Source organism: Chiloscyllium plagiosum, unplaced genomic scaffold (assembly GCF_037043375.1).
Source record: "Chiloscyllium plagiosum isolate Xiang-an unplaced genomic scaffold, Cpla_swu_hap1 HiC_scaffold_28, whole genome shotgun sequence".
In the NCBI taxonomy this organism is placed as follows: domain Eukaryota; kingdom Metazoa; phylum Chordata; class Chondrichthyes; order Orectolobiformes; family Hemiscylliidae; genus Chiloscyllium; species Chiloscyllium plagiosum.
The window spans coordinates 8734094-8761728 of record NW_028270166.1 but is presented as its reverse complement, the minus strand read 5'-3'; the positions used below and the strand labels follow the sequence as shown (position 1 = coordinate 8761728).

The following is a 27635-nucleotide window of genomic DNA, read 5'->3' as shown; positions in this document are numbered from 1 at the left end:
TTTTCCCTGGAGCGTCAGAGTCTGAGGGGTGACCTTATAGAGGTTTATAAAATCCTGAGGGGCATGGATAGGATAACTAAAGGTCTTTTCCCTGGGGTGGGGGAGTCCAGAACTAGAGGGTATAGGTTTAGGGTGAGAGGGGAAAGATATAAAAGAGACCTAAGGGGCAACTTTTTCACGCAGAGGGTGGTATGGGTATGGAATGTGCTGCCAGAGGAAGTGGTGGAGGCTGGTACAATTGCAACATTTAAAAGGCATTTGGATGGATATATGAATAGGAAGAGTTTGGAGGGATATCGGCTGGGTGCTGGCAGGTGGGACTCGATTAGATTAGAGTACTTACAGTGTGGAAACAGGCCCTTCGGCCCAAAAAGTCCACACCGACCTGCCGAAGCGCAACCCACCCAGACCCATTTCCCTACATTTACCCCTTCACCTAACAATATGGGCAATTCACCTAACCTACACTTTTTTTTTGGACTTTGGGAGGAAAGCAGAGCACCCGGAGGAAACCCATGTAGACATGGGGAGAATGTGCAAACTCCACACAGTCACCTGAGGCAGGAATTGAACCAGGGTCTCTGGCGCTGTGAGACAGCAGTGCTAACCACTGTGCCACCGTGCCGCCCACGGTTTAGGTTGGGATATCTGGTCGGCATGGATGGGTTGGACTGAAGGTCTGTTCCCGTGCTGTACATCTCTATGACTCGATAAATGTGCTATGACAGAGCTCTGGTACATGTAGGACTTGAACCTGAGTCTCCAGGCCCCAGTCTGTCTCTCAATTGTTTTTCTATTAACCTATTTTTCTAATCAACTATACAGAGATGTTATTACACACCTCTGGAGTAGATGGGACTTGAACCCGAGTGCCTTTGTCCAGGGGTCAGGACACTAACACTGCATCATAAGAACGCCTGAAAGTGCTCTAAGTACTTAATCAATGTCTTCACCTACGTATCATACCATATAATTAAAATGCCATTAACTTCATTGACTAGACAATGCGGCAAAGCAATTGTACAAGCTAATGGAATTTTACAATACACGGCCAGACAGTGAAATACAAGTGTCAAGATTATTTACAGTGTGTTGGTTGGACGTCAGTCAGTTTTTCCTAATCAGTTCTTGTTGCATTTTTTCAAAGAAAAGGGAATGAACGACAAAGGAAATGAAGGTGACAGTTAAAGGAGCTCATCATTAAATGAGAACACAAGATAGATCCAATATGGTTTCATCATAAATTAGGAGAGGAAATAAAGATAAAAACATTTAAAATGGATAAGAACACAGTGTTGAAAGTTTAGATTAACCTGCCCAAGAAGGTTAGCAATAAAACAACTGAGGGACATTCCAAACACACTTGGATGCTCTGAGTGAGTTTGGATAAAAGTGGATGAACTTTGAAGAGTAAACAGTTGCTTCTTGTCCTTGGCTCTTGTACAAAGAAACATTTATGTGACAAAGTCCTAGATTGCGAAACATTTTTGTTTCGTTCTATCAGATGAAGGGTTTTCTGAAAGCAACGTCTGTCCTCTGGTGTTTGGTTTTGAAACTGCAGCTGGTTTCTGCAAATTTGGAGAGAGCTGCCATTTACTCATTCCAGACCTTTGTCACTCTGCATTAACAAATTCTACCTCCCTGCTCCACCCCAACATACTTCCCATCCCCACTCCCCCCACCCTCTTCCCCTCCTCCTTCGCTTCCCAATTCCACCCAAACCCCACTCCCCCCAGCTCACTGTCCCCACCCAGCATGCTCTCCTTGGCTCATGCTCTCCCCTGCTCTCTTTCCCTGCTCTCCCTCTCTCTCTTTCCCTGCTCTCCCTCTCTCTCTTTCCTTGCTCTCGCTCGCTCTCTTTCCCTGCTCTTGCTCTCTCTCTCTTTCCCTGCTCTCCCTCTCTCTCTTTCCCTGCTCTCCCTCTCTCTCTTTCCCTGCTCTCCCTCTCTCTCACTCACTCTCTGCCCCCTCCTCACTCTCTCTCTCTCTCTCTGCCCCTGCTCTCTCTCTTGCCCCCTTTATTCTCAATAGACAATGGGTGCAGGAGTAGGCCATTCTGCCCTTCGAGCAAGCACCACCATTCATTATGATCATGGCTGATCATCCTCAGTCAGTATCCTGTTCCTGCCTTATCCCCATAACCCTTGATTCCACTATCCTTGAGAGGTCTATCCAACTCTTTCTTAAATGAATCCAGAGACTTGGCCTCCACAGCCTTCTGGGGCAGAGCATTCCACACACCCACCACTCTCTCGGTGAAAAAGTTTCTCCTCAACTCTGTTCTAAATGGCCTACCCCTTATTTTTAAACTGTGTCCTCTGGTTCGGGACTCACCCATCAGCGGAAACATGCTTCCTGCCTCCAGAGTGTCCAATCCTTTAATAATCTTATACGTCTCAATCAGATCCCCTCTCAGCCTTCTAAACTCAAGGGTATGCAAGCCCAGTCGCTCTAACCTTTCAACGTAAGATAGTCCCGCCATTCCGGGAATTGACCTCGTGAACCTACGCTGCACTCCCTCAATAGCCAGCATGTCTTTCCTCAAATTTGGAGACCAAAACTGCACACAGTACTCCAGGTGCGGTCTCACCAGGGCCCTGTATAGCTGCAGAAGAACCTCTTTCCTTCTATACTCAATTCCTCTTGTTATGAAGGCCAGCATGCTATTAGCTTTCTTCACTACCTGCTGTACCTGCATGCTTGCTTTCATTGACTGACGTACAAGAACACCTAGATCTCGTTGTACTGTCCTTTACCTAACTTGACTCCATTTAGGTAGTAATCTGCCTTCTTGTTCTTGCCACCAAAGTGGATAACCACACATTTATCCACATTAAACTGCATCTGCCATGCATCTGTCCACTCACCTAGCCTGTCCAGGTCACCCTGTATTCTCCTAACATCCTCCTCACATTTCACCCTGCCACCCAGCTTTGTGTCATCAGCAAATTCGCTAATATTACTTTTAATACCATCATCTATATCATTAATGTATATTGTAAAAAGCTGCAGTCCCAGCACTGATCCCTGCGGTACCCCACTGGTCACTGCCTGCCATTCCGAAAGGGAGCCTTTATCACTACTCTTTGTTTCCTGTCAGCCAACCAATTTTCAATCCAAGTCAGTATTTTGCCCCCAATACCATGCGCCCTAACTTTGCTCACTAACCTCCTATGTAGGACTTTATCAAAGGCTTTCTGAAAGTCCAGGTATACTACATCCACTGGATCTCCCTTGTCCATCTTCAGAGTTACATCCTCAAAAAATTCCAGAAGATTAGTCTTCAGTCTAGCTTGCTCTCATTCTCCCTTGCTCTGTATCACCTTCTCTGTCTCCCCTTCCTCTCTCTGTCCAAACGCCTCCCCCCCCCCCATACACACACACCATTAAGCCAATCTGTAGAATGCAATGTTCTCCAAGTTGTTTGGCCTGAAGTTTGCAATATCAATCACTTTCTTTCTTGTTCTCTCCAGATCTTTACTCCTCTTTTTGTTTCATTTCTCCATCTCTCGTTTCTAATGTTCTCTTTTCCACCTGCGCCCTGAAACACAGAATCCAGATCAGAATTGTTTCTTTGTCTTACTGCCCTCCCTCACTGTGCTTCTAGTTCCTCACATTCTTTTCTCTTGTCTCATGTCTCTTTTTACAGGAGAATCTGTTAATTCTGTGAATGAAGTTTAGGAAATTCTACTCTGTTATGTTTGTCTCCCACAGCTTTAGTGCTGCTGTATAACCTCTAACATCTCGGGTCCCTTTTGTCTGTGCGGTGGTAGCACTGTGAAGCTGAGAAAATCCTAATTTCTGACGTGTCCTTTCAGCTAACATTGCAGCAGAGTTGGAAGCAAACCTGGGCTTGATCGAGGTGATCAGTGGGTACCTGAAGATTCGCAGCTCCTATGCTTTGGTGTCACTGTCTTTCTTTCGCAGCCTGAGGTCGATCCAAGGTGAAACTCTGGAACCTGGGTAAGCCATGGGTACAGTGGCTTTTCATAGAGTTGCAGAAATATACATCATTGAAACAGATCCTTCAGTTCAATTCATCCACATCGACCAAATAGCCTAAATTAATCTAGTCCCATTTGTCAGCATTTGGCCCTTATCCCTCTAAATCCTTCCTATTCATATACCCATCCAGATGCCTTTTAAATGTTGTACCCACTTCCACTACTTCCTCTGGCAGCATTTCATACATGCACTACCCTCTTTTTGGAAAAATTGTCCCTTAGGTCCCTTTTAAACTTTTCTCATTTTAAACCCATGCTGACTATGTTTGGACTCCTCTACCCTAGGGAGAAAGACCTTGGCTATTCTCCTTATCCATGCCCCTCATAATTTTATAAACCTCTATGAGGTCAACTTTTAACCTCCAGTGCTTCAGGGAAAATAGCCCCAACCCTATTCAGCCTCTCCCTATAGTTCAAACCCTCCAAACCAATTTGAAGCAATTGTTTTTCTTTTCCTTTCTTTCTCGTAAGCACTTTTAATTTTGTTTAATTGACCCCCAATTCTTGATTCCCCTCATTCAATAGCCCTCTTGAAAGGTGATGAGCAAGCAATATCCACTGACTGCTTTCATCTCTGCATGCTATTATACAATGTAATGTAGGTATTGAACATGAGATGATCACTTTGCCTCTCCCAGTATGGACAGTTGTACATTTGCTTGTGTGTTAGGCACTTATTGTACAGTGCAGCAGATTAATATTTTTGTTAATGCAACTATTTTCTTCAAAATTTTATAGCAGCCACTGACTTGATAAAGATTTCAATTCTCAAAAACAGAACAGTTAACACTTAGCTCTGATACAGATGATACAAGGAAAGAATGCACACACAGTCCTGATTTACTGAATTATACAGCTAATGAATTCCTTCCTTCGTGGATTAAGTAAATACAGTAAAAGCTACCTACCGCTGGCTGAAATTGGGTACTATGCCAGTTTTGATCTCCCTATTTAAAAATGGACATTTTCCAAGAGGGGATTATCTTTTGAGGAAATGTTGAGCTTAGACTCATTGGATTTTAGTGCAATGAGCGATGTTCTTAACGGAAGGTACCAGGTTTCGGAGGGGATTTGACAAGGTAGAGGCTGAGAGCATGCTTCTTCTCATGGGCCTCTCTAGAACAAGGAAATATAAATTTGAAATCCCATGTAAAATGAAGATGAGAAGAAATTTCTGATCTCAAACTGTTGTTAGTCCTCGGAATTGGTTTCCACAGAGACCAAGCAGGATCATTGAATATATTCAATGCTGAGTTAGATGGATTCTTGATTGACTGGGAAGTGGAGGCTTACTAAGGCAGGCAAGAAAGTGGTGTTAAGGCCACAATTAAGTCAGCTGTGACCTTAAGGCATAGAAGGCTTAAGGAGCCAAATGGCTTAGACCTGCTCCTATTTCTTACTGTGTTAAGTTGAAGGTCAAACAATGGGATGTTGCTGGTTTGTGTGACTCCAGCAAAACAGTATCCAATTTTAATTTACCTCTTGTTATTTTAAATTTAATTCTTCAAAATTTCAAATTAATTCTGATTCTTAAATTTCATTTCAAATTTATTGAGAAATTAGGTTTGTTTTCAACATGATTTTTCCTTTTAATTTGATGTCCAGGAATTACTCCTTCTATGTATTGGACAACCAGAACCTGCAGCAACTGTGGGACTGGAGGAAGCACAACCTGACCATCTCCCAGGGCAAGATGTTTTTTCACTTCAACCCCAAGCTGTGTCTGTCCGAAATCTACAAGATGGAGGAGGCCACAGGGACCAAAGGCCGGCAGGAGAAAATGGATATTGCTCAGAAAACAAATGGAGACCAGGCGTCCTGTAAGATTTTGAAACTAATAAGATCAGATGATGAGTGGCATTAGAGTTGTGTTACTGTAATTTTCAGTGGCTGGCAAGAGTACAAGTGTAAGATTATATCAGTAATATTCACACTCCATCTTTCTATGTTGGATAATTTGTGTTGGGGTGACAAGAGCATTTTCTGTGAAAAATCTAAGATGTACGGACATCTCATAATAATGATAAGGCACTTAACCTGACCTCTCTTGAATGCAGTTACTCTTGCTTTGTGTTGGTCTGTTAATTTTCAGTAACCCACATCCAAATGAGGAATTTAAGCCAAGGCTGTGTGTTGGTGGGTAATGCAGTTGCAGATGGCATTCACTCAGAAGGGGTTAGTTTTCCAGCGAAGGTCAGCACAGCGGCATCAGGAGTTGGAAGCCGATCTAATTCCTCCCACTCTGGAGCTATGGTCTTCCCTCTTGTCGTCAGTAGTTGCAGCACTGAGCAGGGATTGAACCTGGGATCTTCCTGATCTTTGTAACTCAGTTATAAGCTGACGACCTATTCCAGGAGTAATAACTGCCGAAATAGACATAGTGTGTGCTATGTTTGTCGCATCCATCTACAGAGATTTTGAGTGGAATTAGTCAAGTAGGTGGAGAGAACCTACTTGCACTGACAGTATGTCCAGGACCAGGTGATAACTCTTAAAATAAAAGCCTGGTCATTCAGGAGAGAAGATAGAGAACACTTCTTTTTATGAACTGTCAGACTTTCCTCTTGGGGAAAAAAAAGAGTGCACTTGTGGAGAACCTGTTACAAATTCATTGCATTTGGTTAATGAGCAGGTATTAAGAGCATACAAATGGGCAGAAGTCATTTATCTCCTTAAATCTGTTCCCATCATTCGGTGAGATTATGGCTGATCTGCATCTTAATACACTTACCCTTTTTCCCTTTCATACCAAAGTTAACCCAAAAACCTTTCTCGCAAACAATATATCAGTATATCAGTTAAAATTATTAACTGAGCTTATAGCCACTGATTTTTGTAGGTGGGGGCAGTGTTCAATATTTCCTGTGAAGAAGTGGTGTCTATCTTGTTTCCTGATTGATTGACCCAGCTTTTATTTTAAGATTCCTTTTCCTGGAGTTCCTTATCACTTCAAAACATTTACCTCATCTTCCTGATTACTTCATTTTAAAAGCTTCGACTTGTATCTAGAATCGTAGAATCCCTATGTGGAAACATATCCATGCCGACCCTTCAAAGAGTATCCCACCCAGACCCATTCCCCTACCCTATTACTCTACATTTCCCATGACTGATGCACCTAACCTACACATCCCTGAACATTATGGGCAGTTTAGCATGGCCAATTCACCTAACCTACACATATCCGGACTGTGGGAGGAAACTGGAGCACCCAGAGGAAACCCATGCAGACACTGGGAGAATGTGCAAATTCCAGTCACCCGAGGCTGGAATTGAACCAGGTCCCTGGCGTTGTGAGGCAGCAGTGCTAACCACTGAACCACCCACTATTGACGTATAACGTATCAAATAATGTAATGTCATGTGACTGGCTTAGCAATCCTGAACTCCATTTGTGAGGGGGAGGATTTGGAGACAGTCACCAGGACTTTAACAAGAGAAGAGAGGAGGAGCTTGTGTTTTGAAACAGAACGAGAGAAGAACAGTAGCTTCATAATGCGAAGAGAGCAGACTGCGTGATAAGGGCAGTACTTGACACGAATCAGTGGTAGAGAACCCCTTCAACAAATCTTCTCAAAACTCGCTAGCCCCTTCAACATGTTTCTATCCATGAAAGCTGAAATACAACAGGCAATCACAGTAGGTGAATGGTGGGTCTTTCTTTCATGCCTCTCTTGATTGGCCAAGTGGTTTAAATTATGAAATTTATTACAAGCAAAGAGTAAACTTAAGAAATTCACTTTGAAAATATTTAAAATTCAAATTCATTAATTAAATGGTAGGCAGACGATGTGTTGCAACTGAAGTATGAGGGAAGTAGTAGATACTGGTGCAATCCACAGAGACTATGTCTGCTGTAAGCATTGGCTGGTTCAGCTCGAGAGTGTTGAGCTACAGTCTTGAACTGCAGACACATTGACACATCAAGGAAGAGAAGTACTTGGACACTATGTTTCAGGAGGCGGTTGCACCCTTTAGATTAATTATGTCAGATTTGGTTGATGGTCAGGGGCTGGAGGGTGTTGTTTTGAGTGAGGCCGGTCTGGGAATCCAGAGTTTAGGTTTGGAGTAGTCTCAGCCTTGTCCAATAGGTACAAGGTTCTTGCTTCCAGTGTGGACAAGAGGATGAACTGATCATACTGTGGAACAATGCACCATTCATATGATGGAGAGAAAAGAGTTATAGGGCAAGTACACTTTGGGGGAATAGATATTGTTGCCTGTAGCAGGAATAGCATGTCCTGACGACCCTGTTGCCTGCCTGGTGCCAAGGTTCAGCTCATTACTTTAAGGCTGGAAGGGAACTTGGACTGTAATGAGAAGGATCAAGTTATAGCTGTCCACATAGATGAAAATGACTGGGAAGAACTAGGAGGAAGTGTTCTCCTTGTAAAAATAAAGTTGCCATAGTCTTACCAGACTGTCGGCTGCTCTCTCATAAGAGAGTGGTGACTAGTGGGGTGTAACCTGAAAGTCACTATGCCTCAGGTGAGGGGAGAAGTTGAGAAGACGAATCCTTCATCGTTACCTCAGCTGGTGTGGTAATACTGTTGGTGTTACTGTGCATTGTAAACCAGCTGTCCTGTCAACTGAGCTAAACTGACCAGGATTACAAGTAGCTAGGGACTAAATTGAAAAGCAGAACCTTGGAGGTAATACTATCAGGATTCCTACCTGAGTTTCATATAAATTAGCATTGGCCAAATAAGTTTAGAGAGGTAAACAGGTGGCATGAAGATTGTTTGGGATAAACGTGTTCTGCACTCATGGGATATAAAAATGGAAATTGCTGAAAAAGCATGGCAGATCTGGCACCAACTGTGGTGAGCAAGCAGAGTAAACATTTTGTGTCCAGTGACCCTTCATAATTTCAAACAGTCAAAAAGAAAGACTCAGAAGATTGAACGAACCGTGTTTCACAAAGGCAGTGAAGGAGACAATCCATTCAAAGATGAAGGTATACAAAGCAAGAAAACTAGTGATAGGCCAGAGGATTGAGAATATTTTAGGAACTAAAAAGCTAATGAGAAGGGAAAGATTGATTGATTATGAGGGTAAATTGTCAAGAAACATTTAAACAAACAGATGTTTATGGGTACAGGTTGTTCTGCTATAACGCACGTTTCGTTTATTCCATTTCGCTATAATATGATTGACAAACTGGGGACACTGTTTATAAAGTGCGAAGTTTTAAAGCATGTCTTGGTTATAACGTGATTCCAGCCCCATTAGTTTAAATGGTGCTGCTTTTATGTGATTTTCTTCTAACATGAGATTGCATGAGAACAGAACTACAGTGTTATAGCAGAACTATAAAAAGAGAGTATCTAATGTAAGTGTAGGACCCTGGAAGGGGACAGCTTGAGAATTAATAATAGCGAATGTTAGATAATTTAAGGTAGTATTTTGCATCAGACTGGAGGATACTATAAGCATCCCAAAAGTAAGAGATAAGCAAGGTATTAATGGGAGGAAAGATCGTGTAACAATCTCTGGCACAAAGTATTTGGCTAACAAATGGGACGAAAGGCAGATAAGTCACCCGGAGCTGAGACCTACATCCAAGGATTTTAAAGGAAGTGGCTGCAGTGTTAGTGGAGACATTGGTCACAACATTCCAGAACTAACTGGATTACGGGCAGGTTTACAGGAAACCAGTAACGTAACTACAGGCCAGTTAACATAACATCTGTCATTGGGAAAATGCTGGAGACTGTTATTAAAGAAGAAATAGCAGGATATTTATGGAAGTTCAACACAATCTGAAGTTGTGAAAGGCAAGGCATTCGGTAAGGTGCCACGTGAAAGGTTACTGCACAAAATGGGAGCTTAGGGTATTAAAGGTATTGCATTAGTATGGATTGATATTTGATTAACTCAGAAGGTATAGAGTCAGGGTTATTCGATTTTGTTTTCAGATTGGAAAGGCAAAACTGATGAGTGTAGGGATTCAATTACTTGCAATATTAATGACTTGAAGTCTAATGCATCCAGGCTTACTGATGATACAAAAATAGGTCAGAGGTCGTATTGTGATGAGAATGTAAGGAATTGGCAAGGGGATGTAGATAAACTTTTGTCCACTCACAAAACCTATCAGGTTGAGTTTAATGTGAGATTGTAAACTTTGGTTAGAAGAATCAAAAGGCAGACTATTCTTTCAATGGAGACAGACTCCCAAAAAATTACAACAGTGAGGGATCTAGCTTTTTTGCTGCAAGAGTCACAAAAAGTTAATGTGCAGGTGCAGCAAGTAATTTAGAAGACTGATTGAATTTTGGCTTTTCCTTTACTGGGGGGTTGAAGTTTGACAATAAATAGATTTTGTGGAAACTGTTCTGGGTGTTGGTGAGGTCAGAGTACCATGCACAGTTCTGGTCCACGTATTTAAGAAAAGATATCCTGGCATTGGAGGTATTTCAAAAGCTGTCTAAGCTGATTTCTGGAATGAAGGGGCTGACCTATCACGAAAGGCTAAAAAGATTAGGCCTTCATTCATTACAGTTTGGAGGGGTGTTCTTATTGAAGCATATAAGATTCCAGGGGGATTGACAGTAGACATTGAGAAAGTATTTCCACTAGTGGAGACATCTTGGACCATGGGATGGTTACAGAATAAAGGGACATTCATTTAAAACTGAGATGTGAGGGAATTTCTTCTTCCAGAAGATAGCGAAGATCTGGAATTCTCTACCACAGGGTTGTGGCGGCATGTTTAATGAATGCATATAAGGAGGTGTTAAGTAGATTTTTGAAATATTGAAGATTTGAGGCCTGGGGCAGACTATTGAATGGTAGGTTAGGTTTGAGGGACAGAATAGCCGACTCTTGTTTATGTTTCTTATGCTCTTATATTCTAATGTTTCTGGTACGTAGGTTCAAATCCTACCATGGCAAGTCATGATATTTGAATTCAATAAAAGAACTCTGAAATAAAAAGCTGGTCAAATGGCGAATGTGAAATCGCTACAGGTTGCGACCCCTACAAATTCACACTTAACTGCCCTCTGGGCAATTAGGGATAGGCAATAAATGTTGGCCCAGCCAGGAGTTCCATGAATGAAATGTCTGTTTCCGTCGTTGACTTTAATAATTTGCTAGCCTGTAACTTGAGGGATCCCACTCTACATCAAACATGACTGACAAGGCCCAGGAGACTCGCATTTTCTTACTGCTTTTCCTCAGTGTACTACAATGATTTACTACGTTTGGCTGCTACATTATAAGGACATCTTTCATGCTTGACAAGCTCTGGTGAGGGACTCAAACCTGGAGCTTCTGGTTCAGTGGCAGGACGACTACCTATTGCGTCTCAAGATCTCCCTATTTCTAAATCCTGAAAATCTTAATCATGTCACCCTAAAACTGCTACATTCCAGAATATAAAATGATCTGAAGTATATAAAGTTCATGTAATTTCTTATAATTTAACCCTAGCAGCCCTGGGGAATCTCACTGCACCTCCTCCAAGGCTATTACAATCTTTTGGGTACAACACGCAGAGTTGTACACAGAACACGGTTAGCTCAGTTGGCTTGCTAGCTGGTTTGTGATGCAGAGTGATGCTCAGGTTCAATTCCCGCAATGGCTAAAGTGACCAGGAAGATTCCCCTCTTTTCAACTTCTCTCCAAGCCTGAGGCATGTACATTATTTAATATAATACCACACATTTTGAGATCAGCTTTCTATTGTGTTGTCCAAATTATTAGTAATTGCAGCCCCAGTAAAGAACCTTCTGGGACAAAACTTGTCATACCTTCTGATTTGAGTATGTACCCATTATCATCATTCTTTGTCTTCTATTGCCCAGCTGATCCTCCAAAGAATATCTTCCTGATATCCACATTAATTAGATCTGTCAACATTCTCCTCCTACTATCTCTTCATGAAATTAAACTATGTTAATTTGACAAGATCTACTCTTTGACATTGCTAAAATGACACAGGAAGGTCCTGCTTTTCAACTTGCATTCATCAGAACTGGGATGCAGGAAGCCAGGTTTGGAGTGCGAATGTCAGTTGTGCAGCATGAGATGATGATGCTGGTTGGTTCAGCTATGGATGCAAAGGAGATGCAGCAGAAATTGTTGACTGTAAATCTTAGCTGATTAAACTCGAATCAGCTGACTAAGATTGTCACTTAATGGTTCTTGCAGGATGCCAACCATCATTTCATGCTGTTGTTCCCCTTCTAGGTTTAGTTTTTTGCATCACGATCTTGATGAGTGCAAATTGAAAATCTTCTCCTTTGTGTCTTGCTAAAGTTGTGTTACTAATCAATTTTGCAAATCCATGGCAGCTGTCGAATCAGATCAGTTTTCTCCAGATTCTCTTTCACTCCATCTTTAACAGGCCTGTAATTTCCTGGTTTTGGTCTCGTGCCTTTCAAAATTTGCAAACATATTCCCAATATTTTCCAAACTAGAGGGGTAATTCCTGAATTGAGAGGAGTTTAGAAGATTACTGCAAAAGCATCTGCAATTTGTGAACCTATCTCCTTCAAAACACTTGCTTGCAACAAACCTGGGGTTGTGACAGCAGCAACAGCACTCTATACTAAATTGTGCCTTGAAAGTGACTAATATTCCAAGGTATCTTGCAGAGATGAGGGGTAAACCAACACTGAGATAAAGGAAAAGAGGTAATGAGAAATGGCAAAAGGCTTGTCTGATGAGATGGATGTGAAAGTGACTGAAGACTTAGTTGCGAGTAGCTAGATTAAGAGTAGGAAAGGTGTGTATGCAAGAATCAAATCTGAGGAAGAGATGTTAATGAAATGAATGAGGCTAGAGGTATGGAGAGGGCAAGTTCTTAATCAGAAGATCGATGGACAAACTCCATTTTCATCTCCCCTCTCAAGAATTTCTTGATGGCTCAGAGACTGACTGAGGCTGTCACACAAGGAATTACTTGATCTGAATCCCATTCTGTTCTGAGTTTTTTAAGGTGCGTTTATGTGGACTGAATCTGCTTAGGTATTTTGCTTGGCTCTTGCTGCTTCTCTTCCGATCTCTACTGGCTCCTTACCTCATAATCGCCTGCCACTTTCCCTGTGTGACTTGGCACTGAGGTTATTTTTTTCTAAAATGTTCTTTCAATTTAAGGTTTTGGCCAAATGATTTAAATTTGAGTGCCTGATGGTAGTAATTCCTGAAGCTTAGTTCTTAGAAAAACAAAACTCATCAGGGCGCCTGTCAGAGTCCTGTAGACGTCTGGGTTTGCAGCCAGAATTGCCATTTTCTGTCTCTCCTCGGTTATAACTACATCTAATTATTCCTGGTCAAACCTTGTTACTATTTTGAGCAATTGGAAAATGTATTGGATGCAAACTGCTGGAAGATACCGTGAATTTCATCTTGGCTATCATGCCTGGGTAGCTCGATTGTTCACAAATTGTGCACTTAAGAGTTAAACCTTATAAGTAAGACAGTAAAGCTTCCAGCAATATTTGCCTGAAGGGTTTGAATGGTCGCAGAGCAGAAGAAGACCATTCTGGCCCAACCTCCTCTGATTTGAGAGTGTGTTGCTGGAAAAGCACAGCAGGTCAGGCAGCATCCGAGGAGCAGGAAAATCGACGTTTCGGGCCAGAGCCCTTCTTCAGGAATCAGGTTCAGCCTCCAGCCTGAAACATCGATTTTCCTTCTCCTCGGATGCTGCCTGACCTGCTGTTCATTTCCAGCAACGCACTCTCAACTCTAATCTCCAGCATCTTCAGATCTCACTGTGTGTATCACATCTGAGCCAATTCTCTGAATGAGCAGTACACCTAGTATCACTTCCCCCAACTTCATCCCATAAGCCTGCACGTTCTTCCTTTTCAGAAAATGAAATTCCCTCCAAATCCTTCTTAAATGACTCAGTTGAACCTGCCTCCACCATATACTCGGGTAGTAAACTTAAGAATGTGCTGCTGTGTGAAAAGATTTTCTTTCATGTCTCCATTGTTTCTTTTGTCAATTACCTTGCCCACTGCAATTGCCCTCTTGCTCTTGATCCTCCCAAGAATACCTCCTATCTACTGAGCACAGATTTGGAATGCCTCTATCAGATTGCCCCTCAGCCTTCTCCAGGAGAACAGTAATTGTGTTGACTTCATGCTGCTAAGACTTGAAGATGAAAAAGCTGTTGGGAGGTGGCTGTATGTGGGTGTTCCATATGGGCAAGGTGGGGACAAATAACAATGACTTGTTCCATGCACCTAACCAGCATGGGCATTCAAAATTGGCTGTTAGAGAGAGATGTCTAGAAAGACTTATATTTATGAAGTGCTTTATCACCAAGGAAATACAAGTGCAGTACTGCTGTAATGTGACAACACAGAAGCCAACACGCAGAAGTCATGCTTCCACAAGTTGCAATGTGATAATGCTGAGAGAATCTCTTTGTATGATTTTGATTGAGAGATAAACACTGGGTGGCACGGTGGCTCAGTGGTTAGCACTGCTGCCTCACAGCACCAGGGACCTGGGTTCGATTCCAGCCTAGCATGACTGTCTATGTGGAGTTTTCATGTTCTCCCCATGTCCACGTGGGTTTCCTCCAGGTGCTCTGGTTTCCTCCCAAAGTCCAAAGATGTGCAGGTTAGGGTGGATTGGCCTATACTACAGGAAGAGGGCAGTAGCGTGGGTTCGAGTGGGATGCTCTTCGGAGGGTCAGTGTGGACTCGATGGACCAAATGGTCTGCTTCCACATTGTAGAGCTTCTATGATTCTCTAACAGTACTGTCAATGATGGTCCGCTTATGAATGAATCATGTACAGCAATCTGGTATTCGTTATTGCATATAGGGGTCTTGTGTGGTACAGTGGTAATGACCCTATCTCTGGAGCAGGATGCCTGGATTCAAGTCACATCTGGTGAAGAGATGTGTAATAACTTCTATTAACAGGTTGATTAGAAGGTACCTGGAGCAGTGCTGTTGATTGCAATGCAGGACACAACCTTGGCTGAGACCACCAAACACAGGGCTGAATTGAAGGACTCTTGTGGCATAGTGGTAATGTCCCAACTCTAAGCCTGGAGTCCCAGGTTCACATTCTATCTTCTCCATAGAGATGTAAGAACCTCTGAACAGGTTGATTGGAAAAAAAATTGGATTTTCCTGTGGACTTAAAGAAAAAAAGTGAGCACCACAGGAGGTGAAATGTCTTACTTTTCCCTCCAGCTACATTTTGACTTAGTCCCCTCCCTACCTTAACCTCTCTTTTGATGTGTTTGCACTGCCCTGGATGGGCTTTGTGTGAAAATGAGTAATTGATTTAGTGGTAGTGGATAAAGGAAGAAGTAACACAAGTGATTGGTGGAGATATAAACTGTTCAGTAGTGCGTAAAAGCATCTCTGGAGATTAAGACAAAATCAGTGATTCCCATAAATATTTTGGACAGATATGGGCACCTCACGGGCCTGAAGTGCATTAGCTCCCCCTCCAAAAGAGTTTTGTTTCAACCCTCCATCTTTCCCATACCTTCCTCCTTTTTCTTGTTAACACACTGCCTCTGATGGAAAGTGCTTGTTAATTATTACTTGTTTAGTTGTTTAATTGGCTGATTTGGTGTTGGCTGTACAAAGACTGTTTTGTTGCCCCTGCTGGGCAATGTTTGGGTAATTTGTTATTTGTTAAATTAGGTGATTGGGTCATTTTATATAAACAAAAATCTGGATTTCCCCATTAAGAAAAATTGGTCTGGAAGGGAAAGAGAGCAGACTGACTTGGAGCTATAGCTATACACCATTGTAGCAAGGTTAGACAAGAGGAACTTGCAGGAAACCAAAAGTTGTCAGAAATAAATTAACATGGACAGGCAAGATACGGGAAGCTGTTTGGATGTAAGGGTTCAAGCTATGTCAGAAGGTTATGTGTAATGTTGTGTTCAAATATAAACAGCTTGGGTATAAAATGTATAAATTAGATTAATATCTTTGAGTGCCTCTATTTCTGATTGCATTATAACCATATGAATGCCCATATTGTGTCTTGGTTCATTTAGTATGCTCTCAAACTGTTATGGATGGGTTAGTTGTCTCAGTAATTGAATTGTGATCACTCCTGTAGAGTGCAACATGTAGTATGAGATGGTATGACCCAGATAATCAGTTTGTGACTTTGGGTTGTGAGGTAGATATTGGCCACAATAAACCTCCCTCTGTTTTTATACAAATTTTTAGTATCTACAGTAGTTTGTTTTTATTATTAACTGGAAGACTTCAGTGGAGACTTTTGCATTTCTGGGGTTGGTTAGCTCAATTGGCTGAATGGCTGGTTTGTAAAGCAGACTGCTGCCAACAGCACGAGTTCAGTGCCCACATTGGTTGAGGTTACCATGAAGAATGGTCCTCCTAAAGCTGTCCCCTCACCTGAGGCATGGTGACCCCCCAGGTTAAACCATGAGAGAGCAGCCTGTGGTGACTTGACTTCATCTGAGAGAGCAGAAAGGGCCTCCATAATAAATCTCAACTGAAAGATGACATCTCCAGCAGCATAGCACCTCTTCAGTGCTTCACTGAAGTGTTGACCTGGGTTATGTGCTTGGCAACACTTGAACCCATAACCTTTTGATTCTGAGGCATGAGTGTTCCCATCTGAGCAATGTCTAAATATAAGAGGCTTATAGTGTGAAAAACTATTTGAGATTTTTACTGTTCAAATGATTTATTGATTTTTCCAAACTCACATTAGTGAGACATCCAGCTCAAAAATATCTCACATCTTCTTGTAATTACCGTTGTTTCAGGCATAACTAATGCAGACATGTATGCGTTAGTTTGTGATGCTCATGAGTCTCAATTTTAGCAGATATTATGACCCTAAGAACCTGATTCTCAACCTGCAACATTACTGGTATATAACTTCACTCAGTTTCGCCTCTGACCTGGTACCCTCGGGAATCAATAGTCACGTTGTTAAATCTAAACAACAAGCATATAAATGGATTTAATCTTTTAAGCTAATTTTTCAATCTGACCTAATTTGTTGACATTTAAAACATTTTTTCTTCCACTTTATTTAGAAAAGGAAATTGTTAAAAAATTGTTATTAATTTAAGTTTTCTGCTGAAACCCTCCCCTTGCTGAGTTAGATTTCCATCGAGATCCCTTAGTTTCTTATCCAAAAAAACATTCAATATGTAATTGCTATTTAATAATGTGGAGTTGGCACTGCACATTGGAATTGGACAGAAAGTTGGTGGCTGTGTTGTTCGAAGTACAAATTGAAAGTGTGTGTGAGAGAGAGAGAGAGAAAGGAAATTCATGTTCTTTTTTTCTCTCCCTACTCTTACTTAGGTGAAAGTCAGCTCCTGAGGTTTGTTTCCAATAAAACGGGAACAGATAAAATAATGTTGAAATGGGAGCCGTACTGGCCACCGGACTTCAGAGATCTCTTGGGTTTCATGGTATTCTTCAAGGAAGCGTGAGTATCTTACAGGATTCTGTTTCTTGAATATATCCTGCTTTGGGTTAGTGGTAAATCCAGTGCACTAACAGTATGTAGTGATCTTTTCTTTGTGTCATATCTTTGTGTGTGTGTGAGATTTTTCAATCAGAAGGGAGTCATTACCTTGTAGAGAGCACATCGCAAGTAATCGCAGCTTTGTCTTTAGTTCTGATGATGTGGAAATGCCGGTGTTGGACTGGGGTGGACAAAGTCAGACATCATACAACACCAGGTTATAGTCCGACAGATTTATTTGAAAACACAAGCTCCTAAAGATTGTGATTTCAAATAATCCTGTTGGACTGTAACCTGATGTCATGTGACTTCTGACTTTAAGTTCTGATGGTGCATGCTCTGCTTTAAACAAAAATATCATAAAACTTTTACCACGCCCACTTGCAGTGAAAAAAGCAAGTTTAGATCTTGTTAGTGATGGCGGCACGTGGTATGGGAGCATTATCATCCCCAAGTTACACTCAAACATTAAAACAACCAAAAAATCTTAAATATTTATTGAAATTTTCCTTTTTAAGTAAAGCAGGGTGCATGTCTTCACAAGATCACTGCCCTCAAATGGGTATTGGGGTATTGGTCCAAATACTGAACTGCATTGTTTACATAAATATACTGGCTACAAAATCACCATAGAGATTGGACATTCTACACCAGCTAGTTCACCCCTAACTCCCAAAGCTCCTCTGTAAGACGCAGCAATAATGTAATAGAATGCTCTCTACTTGCTTGGATATGTGCAACTGCACATCACTGAAGCTTCACATCATCCCGGACAAAGCCGCTCGTTTGTGCAGTCTGTTCACCCCCTTAAACATCTACCACTCCCATTGAGCATTTATCCTTGCACATGATTGCAAATGTCGATGTTTTTAAGTCAGCCTGTTCAGATGTGTTCAAGGACAGGTTCTTATGTTGCAGTGGTATTGTCCTTCTATCTGAGCCAGGAGGCCACGGGTGTGCAATAACATCTCAAGCAGGTTCATTAAAAAATGTCTTTTAAAGAAATCAGATGTGTTCTGGAGCAGGTGGGACTTGAACCTATGCCTTTTGGTTCAGAGGTGGGGGCACCACCTCTGTGCTGCAATAGCCCTTTAGTTGCAGGTGTAATCTGTCTTCAAATGAAAATCAACTTATAAAGAAATCTTATAAAGTTCCACTATGTAGAAAGACAAGGGCTCCAAAGGCATTGGAACTCTATCACCTGTAAGTTCCAATCCAAGCCATACATCATTCTGACTTGGAACTATGTTAAATTGTTCTTTTTATTGTTGCTGGGTCAAAATGCTGGCGTTCCCTCCTTAACAGTATAGTGAGTGCATTTATACAACAAAGACTGTCACAGTTCAAGAAGTGGCCCTCCAGCATCTGCTCAAGGCCAACAAAGACTTAGGCGATAAATGTTGGCCTTGCCTGTGGTGTCCTTATTCCCAGAATTTTCATGTTTATGAAGATGAGTGATATTCGAGTTATCTCTCCAAGTGTGGGGAATGCAGGAAATCACCTGTTCCAGTTGGGTGATGGGTCTGTCTTTATTTGTGTGTTCCCTGGAACAGCCCCTATCAGAACGTGACGGAGTTTGATGGGCAGGATGCCTGTGGGTCAAACAGCTGGAAGGTGGTTGATGTAGAGCCCCCTGGGCGGTCCGAGGGGAAGCTTCAGAACCCAGGCACTCTGCTTCGTGGCCTCAAACCTTGGACACAGTACGCAATCTTCGTGAAGACCTTGCTCACGATAAGTGACGAGCAGCACAATCATGGAGCCAAAAGCGAGATTGTCTACATCCGCACCACAGCAGGCAGTAAGTTTTCAAAACTAGGTTTAATTAATTTATGCACCTTTCACTGGTACTCTTCTGCACAAAAATGCCATCCACGCCCATCATTACATATTCCAGTATACCCATACACACGTTTCATGTGTTATTTCACCACTGCAACTGCACATTGGGTTGGCTTCTAGCTTCTGTGCTAGCTTTACAGAATATGACCCATGATCAAATTAATTTTGCTTTCCAAATTGCTGTATATTTTGCTATGAAATGTATATGATGAAACTATATAGCCAGAAGGTATGACACTGAACTGCTGACATAATACTTTTACATGCTTAATGCTGCTCGGCCTTTTCACCCCAGTTCACATGATTGCTAAATCTGGACTGGACATTTTGCGCAACACCAATAAGAAAAATTGTGGTGTATTCAGTTTAGAAACTGGGTTATTTGAGCAACTTTTCCTTGTGTTCTCAATGTGCAAGTATGATTACTGTTATTCTTTACAGTGCTGATTCAGGGTACCATAGGATAAAATAATGCTTAGGCAGAGACCAGTATGTACTTTTTAGTTAGAACTGTATTGTTAATCCAGACACCACAAACTCCAACACACTAATTAACTTGTTTCCGTGATATATTCACCCAAATAACCCTCAATTAACTTGCAACTTTCACTTGTTGCATAGTTCTTTTTGGTCTCAGAATCTTTGCCTTCACTTGTGTTGGGTGTTAGTGTGAGTTTAATGCAAAACTCCCTCCATTGTGCCTCAGTTTGTTTCATTCAGACTTTTGCTGCTGTTTCAATAGCATGATTATTCTGAGCAGGAGAACATAAATCAGGAGCTGACACCTCACCACAAACCCGCAATGCATGTAGCCACATAAATCTGATCTATTCTTATTGTTCACATGTTGCATTCTGAAGAGTGTACCTAATTGCACACTTATTTCATGAGCCCTCTGAACTTCGAGTTGCTTGTGTATTTCCCCCCTCCTCCACTACCAATACCCAAACACATGGGTGCACTCACATAAGCACGTACATATGCACGTGCACTCTTTGAATTTCCTGGGCCTGGAGTCTTGTTTCGCACTGTTCCATAATTGATGGGTAACTCAGTTCTCTGGAATAGGCTGGATAGATCAGAGGGTCTTCTCCTGTTCCTCTTTGCACATAATGTTCTTTAACGTGTAAAGGAAAAAAATCTTGTGAAGATTCTAAATCATTCCTGTTCTCTCTACAGCTCCTTCAGTCCCGTTGGATCCCATATCTGTGTCCAACTCATCTTCCCAGATCATTCTAAAGTGGAAACCTCCAACTGATCGCAATGGGAATATCACCCACTACCTGGTGTTCTGGCAGCAGCAGCCAGAGGACAGTGAACTGTATGAGTTTGATTATTGCCAGAAAGGTAAGTTGCAGATTGGATGTAAGCTGATAATGGGTGAGCAGATCTGAGTATATCTCAGTTGAACTAATTTGTTATTTATTAATCTAGCTACCTCTGCCTTAAAAATACTCAGTTACTCTGCCTCCACTGCTTTTTGGTGTGTTGAACAACCTTACAACTCTCCAGGAGGAAAAACGATATTTATTTCTATTTAAATCGACAATCCCTTAAAGTCAGTTATAGAGTCATGGAGATGTACAGCATGGAAACAGACCCTTCGGTCCAACTCGTCCATGCCAACCAGATATCCTAATCCAATGAAGTCGCACCTGTCAACACCTGTCGCACCTGTCAACATATTCCTCCAAATCCTTCCTATTCATATACCCATCCAGATGCCTTTTAAATGTTGCAATTGTACCAGCCTCCACCACATCCTCTGGCAGCTCACTCCACATACGTACCAGCCTCTGCGTGAAATAATTGCCCCTTAGGTCTCTTTTATATCTTTTTCCCTCTCACCCTAAACCTATGCCTTCTAGTTCTGGACTCCCCACCCAGGGTAGAGACTTTGTCTTTTTATCCTATCCATGCCCCTCACGATTTTATAAACCTCTATAAGATCACCCTTCAGCCTCCGACGCTCCAGGGAAAACAGCCCTAACTTTGATTAGATTAGATTACTTACAGTGTGGAAACAGGCCCAACAAGTCCACACTGACCCTCCGTAGAGCAACCCACCCAGACCCATTCCCCCGCATTTACCCATTCACCTAACATTATGGGCAATTTAACCTGGCCAATCCACCTAACCTGCACATTTTTGGATTGTGGGAGGAGACCGGGGCACCCGGAGGAAACCCACGCAGACACGGGGAGAATGTGCAAACTCCACACATAGAGTCGCCTTGAGGCGGGAATTGAACCCAGGTCTCTGGCGCTGTGAGGCAGCAGTGTTAACCACATATTCAACCTATTCAACCTCTTCCTATAGCTCAAATTCTCCAACCCTGGCAACATTCTTGTAAATCTTTTCTGAACCCTTTCTAGTTTCACAAAATCCTTCTTTTTTAAAGCGGTTGTTATGTTCTTGTGCAACCCTGCGTTATGGAAAAATCGTGCTTTAAAAACAGCACTTAACGTGTTGGCGATTTAGTCATGTCACAGCCAACACATGTTTTGAAAGTTTGCGCTTTAGAAATAGTGTCCCAATTCATTAATTGCAATAGGGGCGGCACGGTGGCTCAGTGGTTAGCACTGCTGCCTCATAGCACCAGGGACCCGTGTTCAATTCCCACCTCGGGCAACTGTCTGTGTGGAGTTTGCACATTCTCCCCGTGTCTGCGTGGGTTTCCTCCGGGTGCTCCGGTTTCCTCCCACAGTCCAAAGATGTACAGGTTAGGTGAATTGGCCATGCTAAATTGCCCGTAGTGTTAGGTGAAGGGGTAAATGTAGGGGAATGGGTCTGGGTGGGTTGCTGTTCGGAGGTCGATATGGACTTGTTGGGTCGAAGGGCCTATTTCCACACTGTAGGGAATCTAATCAAATACAGCGAATTTGCTTGAAGAAACACACATTATAGCAGAACAACCTGTATTTTTAATCTCTATTCCCTAGTTCTAATACCTCCCAGATGGGGAAACATACTATCAGTAGTCACCCTGGCTTGTCCACATGAGATCTTAACCATTTCAGTGCCAACCCTCCTCCTGGGAGTCTCCCTGTCTGGCTATATGAACTGCTGCAATGTGTAATATAGATAGCAAGCAGGTGACATTTAGACCACTCCAAACTGACTTGTGGTTCTTGAAGTAAGTAGAATAGGATAAAATCCCTACAGCGTAGAAGCAGACCATTTGGTCGATTGAGTCCACACCCACTCTCTGAAGCACATCTGACCCAGACCCCCACTTCTTGGTGTGTCACAGTTCAAGAAGTGGCCTACCAGCATCTGCTCAAGGCCAACAAAGACTTAGGCGATAAATGTTGGCCTTGCCTGTGGTGTCGTTATTCCCAGAATTTTCATGTTTATGAAAAGGAGTGATATTCGAGTTATCTTTTTGAGAATGGGGACTGCAGCGAATCACCTGTTCCAGTTGGGTGATGGGTTTGTATGTATTTGTGTGTTCCCTGGAACAACCCCTGTCAGAACGTGATGGAGTTTGATGGCAGGATGCCTGTGGGTCAAACAGTTGGAAGGTGGTCGATGTAACCACCCTATCCCTGTAACTCTGTATTCCCCATTAGCAGAAAGGTCGAGAATCAAAGAGCGTTGATTTAAGGTGTTTTCAAAAAGAGCAATAGTGGTAAGAGATGAAAATACTCTGAGTATTTTGGATTTGGAATTCACTGCCTGAAAGTGTAGTGATGACATTCAGTCATGGTTTTCAAAGGAGAGTTGGGTGATGTTCTGAAAAGAATATGTTTCTAGGGCTATCAGGCAAAGTGGTGGAGTGGGATGAGCTGGGTAGCTTACAGACTCAACACAGATACAGTAGGCTGAACAAACTCCTTCTGTGCAGTAAATCATTCTATGATTCTCTGATTCTAGGTTTAAAGTTACCGTCACGAGCATCTACAACACACGCTGATCCCGAGGATAATCAGAAGCGAAACCAGACAGATGCTAATCACATCCCTGGTGAATGCTGTGCATGTCCAAAGACTGAGTCACAGCTTAAACGAGATGCAGAGGAGGCTGCCTTCCAGAAGACATTTGAAAACTACCTGCACAATGAGGTGTTTATGATCAGGTAACCGAGGACAGAAAGTCAGTTCTTTACACCTCAAACGGGATAGAACATTATTGCTAGTGTGTAACAAGTGGTATTGTGAAGGTTGCTTGCTGGAATCTGTGCTCTACACTCACTCTAAGTTAGACCATAAGACTCTAAGACATAGGAGTGGAAGTAAGGCCATTCGGCCCATCGAGTCCACTCTGCCATTCAATCATGGCTGATGGGCATTTCAACTCCACTTACCCGCATTCTCTCCGTAGCCCTTAATTCCTTGTGACATCAATAATTTATCAATTTCTGCCTTGAAGACATTTAGCGTCCCAGCCTCCACTGCACTCTGTGGCGATGAATTCCACAGGCCCACCACTCTCTGGCTGAAGAAATGTCTCCGCATTTCTGTTCTGAATTTACCCCCTCTAATTCTAAGGCTGTGTCCACGGGTCCTAGTCTCCTCGCCTAACGGAAACAATTTCCTAGCGTCCATCCTCTCCAAGCCATGTATTATCTTGTAAGATTCTATTAGATCTCCCCTTAATCTTCTAAACTCCAATGAATACAATCCCAGGATCCTCAGCCGTTCCTCGTATGTTAGACCTACCATTCCAGGGATCATCCATGTGAATCTCCGCTGGACACGCTCCAGTGCCAGTATGTCCTTCCTGAGGTGTGGGGACCAAAACTGGACACAGTACTCCAAATGGGACCTACCCAGAGCTTTATAAAGTCTCAGTAGCACAACAGTGCTTTTATATTCCAAACCCCTTGAGATAATTGACAACATTGCATTCGCTTTCTTAAATCACGGACTCAACCTGCATGATTACCTTTAGAAAATCCTTAACTATCACTCCCAGATCCCTCTGTACTTTGGCTTTATGAATTTTCTCACCGTTTAGAAAGTAGTCCATGCTTCTATTCTTTTTTCCAAAGTGCAAGACCTCGCATTTGCTCACATTGAATTCCATCAACCATTTCCTGGACCACTCCTCCAAACTGTCTAGATCCTTTTGCAGCCTCCCCACTTCCTCAGTACTACCTGCCTGTCCGCCTAACTTTGTATCGTCGGCATACTTCGCTAGAATGCCCCCAGTCCCTTCATCCAGATCATTAATATATAATGTGAACAGCTGCAGCCCCAACACTGAACCCTGCGGGACACCGCTTGTCACTGGCTGCCATTCCGAAAAAGAACCTTTTATCCCAACTCTCTGCCTCCTGTCAGACAGCCAATCCTCAATCCATACTAGTAGCTCACCTCGAACACAATGGGCCCTCACCTTGCTCAGCAGCCTCCCGTGTGGCACCTTATCAAAGGCCTTTTGGAAGTCTAGGTAGACCACATCCACTGGGTTTCCCCGGTCTAACCTACTTGTCACCTCTTCAAAGAACTCCAACAGGTTTGTCAGGCACGACTTCCCCTTACTAAATCCATGTTGACTTGTTCTAATCCGACCCTGCTCTTCCAAGAATTTAGAAACCTCACCCTTAATGATGGATTCTAGAATTTTACCAACAACCGAGGTTAGGCTAATTGGCCTATAATTTTCAATCTTTTGCCTTGATCCTTTCTTGAACAAGGGGGTTACAACAGTGATCTTCCAATTATCTAGGACTTTCCCGGACTCCAGTGACTTTTGAAAGATCTCAACCAACGCCTCCGCTATTTCCTCAGCCACCTCCCTCAGAACTCTAGGATGTAACCCATCAGGGCCAAGTTCTCCTGCTATTTCCTCATCTCCCATCACTAGGCTTCCAGCATCAGTTTGAAGTGGCCCAATGTCTACTTTTGCCTGTCGTTTGTTTCTTATGTATTGAAAGAAACTTTTACTATCATTTCTAATATTACTGGCTAGCCTACCTTCATATTTGATCTTCTCCTTCCTTATTTCTCTCTTTGTTATCCTCTGCTTGTTTTTGTAGCCTTCCCAATCTTCTGATTTCCCAGTGCTCTTGGCCACTTTATAGGCTCTCTCTTTTTCTTTGATAGATTTCCTGACTTCCTTTGTCAGCCATGGCTGTCTAAGCCCTCCCCGGATAATCTTTCTCTTCTTGGGGATGAACCTCTGTACAGCGTCCTCAATTTTACCCACAAACTCCCGCCATTTTTGCTCTACTGTCTTCCCTGCTAGGCTCTGCTTCCAGTCTATTTTCGTCAGTTCCTCTCTCATGCCCTCATAGTTACCTTTATTTAACTGTAACACCATTACATCCGATTTTGCCTTCTCTCTTTCAAACTGCAGATTGAACTCTACCATATTATGATCGCTGCTTCCTAAGTGTTCCCTTACTTTAAGATTTTTTATAAAGTCTGGTTCATTACATAGCACTAGGTCCAGAATAGCCTGCTCCCTTTACGTAGGGAAATATGCTCTAGGAAGACCTTTATCATTTTACTTATTATGACATTAATATTTTATTTGCTAATCCTTTGTTCTTTGAGGATTAGTTGGATGTCACCATTGGATATGCTCTGCTCACTGTTCAGAATTGGTTTGTTACTGGTGTTACTCTGCCCTCTTGTGTCAGTAAGCCAATATTGCAGCAATTCTACAGGGTTCGGTTTCAACACTTTTTTTTCACCATTGCCAGCAATTCAGTTTAAAACAGAGTTCCTGTTTGCTACATTTCAGACTTAAAATGCATTTTTAACAGTCAGCTGAGGGAAAGTTAGCAACCCAGTTACACAGGAGAAAAAATTGCCATAAGATTAAGTCAATTTGGATTCATAGTGCTTTTCTCAGTTGTCTGTGCTAATTCAAAGTAGTTAGTGCATGTGTATGTACACTACAATTTGAGAATCAGAATAGTCAGACAGATTACTTAACCAACCAGATACTATACCCACCTACTTAGTTGCTTTCCCCATTCCCAAGAGAATGGCTTGGACCATCCAAAATGCAGATTGATCCTAAGCCAAAGTTGAGCAGGAGAGACTAAATCAAGAGTTTGAGCAACTCAGAGCTCCCATGGCTGGAAGCCAACAATACAGGGATTGTTCAAGCGTAAGCTACCATGGGGAAATGTAGACACTATCCAGACATGGAAACAAAAAGCTTGCCTCCTAAAAGGATCTCCTTTTTTAGCGTGTCACAGTTCATCTGACCATGACACGCGATGATTAGAACCAATTTGATTTGATTGTGTGAGACATCTTACAAACCATCCATTCACTTAGCGTGTGCTGCTGCAGGTCAGGCCTAGGGCACTCGTGTACCTCAAAGATCCTGGAAAATGTGAAAATGTTGGTTTCTCGGAATGCAGCAGTATGTGCTGTTACTAAAACAAGTAATTGTGGTTAATTTCCCTTACACTTTATCCTGTTTTTTCCCCAACAAACAACTCAATGCATCAAAATCAGACTTAATCATCCAGGATACAGACCCCAATACAAAATTTTCAAAACAAAACTCATTTTAAGTGGATGTTTTACTTTTGCAGACCTACACCTCAAGAGAGTGGTACTAAGGACAGTAGGTAAGGGAGTGTCTAAACTCTGTGCTTCTGAAATCATGCTGGGTGGTGTGCAGGTGGCTGTGTCCATAATTTGTAATAATTTTTAGAAGTTGGGGGAATCAAAAGAAATGAAAGATCAAATTACAATTGTTTTGACCACCCCTTTGTTTGAAAAACGTTTAATTCTGCTTTCGCTTTTCATTCTGTGAATAATCAGTGTTCTACACAAATATAACCAGAGAACTGTTACTTTCGGTCATGGATATTTGCACAACTAACTGCGTTTTTACAGAGAGGTTTAGACTCCAGTTATCTGAATGCCAGAATTCCAAGTATTATAAGTGATAAGTAGCTCAAATATGCCCCTGAACATCTTTCAAAGATCAGTTGGAGGCTTTAATTGGGCACTTGTTAGTTAGCAAGTTTCTCCAAAGACTTGGTCCCTCTACGACAGCCATTCTTCTTCATTGAACCCAGTGGTTAGTTTCTGCATGCTAGCAATTTGGTCACCTCTTGGGAACCTAATATGGATCTTTGCCCAATCATCCTCCCTGGTCACTTTGGCTCAATCTGTCAATGACTAGGAACCAGAGCCCTGACTGGTTCCTCTAAATCTACAGAGTGAAACAGGGCCTGAACTTCTAAATGCTCTTGAATAATCCCACCAATTTGAATGGTTACATTGTTTTTAAGCTTCTTTGTTCCGTAGTTGATCTTTTTACCTTTTGAACAAACAGGGTTGAGGATCTAAAATCTGGATATAGGACAAACCTGTGCCTGACGTCGTCATAAACTGTTGAACTTGTTGAAATAGACCGTACTTCTA

At 42.2% G+C, this 27635-nt stretch overlaps 1 protein-coding gene across 2 annotated transcripts in view; it reads left to right on the top strand.

The window, feature by feature from the left end:
* The window catches only part of LOC122565433 (insulin receptor-like), a 270454-nt gene that overhangs the window by 203515 nt on the left and 39304 nt on the right, over positions 1 to 27635 (top strand). The window contains exons 5-11 of one of the 2 annotated variants that reach the window (XM_043721409.2): positions 3819 to 3963; positions 5610 to 5824; positions 17288 to 17414; positions 19007 to 19251; positions 20472 to 20639; positions 23170 to 23371; positions 26795 to 26830. In XM_043721409.2, the coding sequence (XP_043577344.1) occupies positions 3819 to 3963; positions 5610 to 5824; positions 17288 to 17414; positions 19007 to 19251; positions 20472 to 20639; positions 23170 to 23371; positions 26795 to 26830 (1138 nt within the window). The remainder of the gene's footprint in view (positions 1 to 3818; positions 3964 to 5609; positions 5825 to 17287; positions 17415 to 19006; positions 19252 to 20471; positions 20640 to 23169; positions 23372 to 26794; positions 26831 to 27635) is intronic. The other variant, XM_043721410.2, reaches the window with a different exon arrangement.